Consider the following 946-nt stretch of genomic DNA (forward strand, 5'->3'; position numbering starts at 1 on the left):
TAGGCTGCCAAATCTGCTTGAAGAGATCAATGGATAATATGACTGTTCGAGTACCAGAAGCTGTTGCTGATGCTAGACAAACAGTAGATATGAGTAAAAACTCCTAAAAGAAAATATCTTGGGGGTTTTAAGAAGCTTAATTATTTTTATAACTTATTTTTAAATGTGTAATTAAATATGGAAATTGTGAGTTATTTTATATGACTATCAATATTAGAGTAATGCTATTTTAATTTTTCTTTATAGAACCTCTTATATTTTTACGCTTAAAATGCAATAATACTTCTTATAAGTGATCATTGGATTATAAATGTTAGCAAGCGTATTACAGATTTCATGTAACATTATTCTGCCAAAACTTTTACTGATGTTTGAAAACTGGATCACTTCTACATGACTTCTTCAAACACCGCCCCCCCCTCCTCCCCCCCCCCGGCATTTCTAGGTTTCACACATGGATATGTAAGAGAACAAAACTTATAAGACTGCATGGGGGCTTTTTAAGGTCTTGTCATTAAAGATGGTATGCTCAGAGCTAATTCATGTTCTCAGTAAATAGTGGATTTTCAGGGTAGGGTTTTTCCAAACTTTGGAATCTTAATGAGGTATGGCAAATTTTGTCTTGCAAAAAACCCATGAAATGTAGGGGCTGATACGGAATGTTGGCACCTGCAGCTTAATTGTTGCAGTGCATCTCTCTTGCCCATATCAGAAGTCAATAAACCTCAACTGTATTTACGTTTGACTATACCACAAATACCAGGGTACCCATGGCTTCGAAGAGTAAAGCCTTGGAGCTGCCTAATGGGAGAGCATAACCACTGGAGGTAATGGGCAGTTCTTGCTGTTCTCTGAAGACAGCTGAGTTGGGATTGAAGAGGGCAATGTTTGTCAACATAAGATTTGTTCTGGAATTTTTATCCCTTTTTCAGTTTTGAGATGCTTC

At 36.7% G+C, this 946-nt stretch overlaps 1 protein-coding gene across 1 annotated transcript in view; it reads left to right on the forward strand.

Annotated features, from left to right (window-relative positions):
• FDX1 (ferredoxin 1) overlaps positions 1–107 on the forward strand; it is a gene marked incomplete at its 5' end in the record, with an annotated part of 9,047 nt that extends 8,940 nt beyond the window's left edge. The window contains one exon of the mRNA XM_010286315.1: positions 4–107. Coding sequence (XP_010284617.1) covers positions 4–107 — 104 coding nt within the window. The remainder of the gene's footprint in view (positions 1–3) is intronic.
• Positions 108–946: the final 839 nt, after the last annotated feature.

Source organism: Phaethon lepturus, unplaced genomic scaffold (assembly GCF_000687285.1).
Source record: "Phaethon lepturus isolate BGI_N335 unplaced genomic scaffold, ASM68728v1 scaffold8540, whole genome shotgun sequence".
NCBI classification, from domain to species: Eukaryota; Metazoa; Chordata; class Aves; order Phaethontiformes; family Phaethontidae; genus Phaethon; species Phaethon lepturus.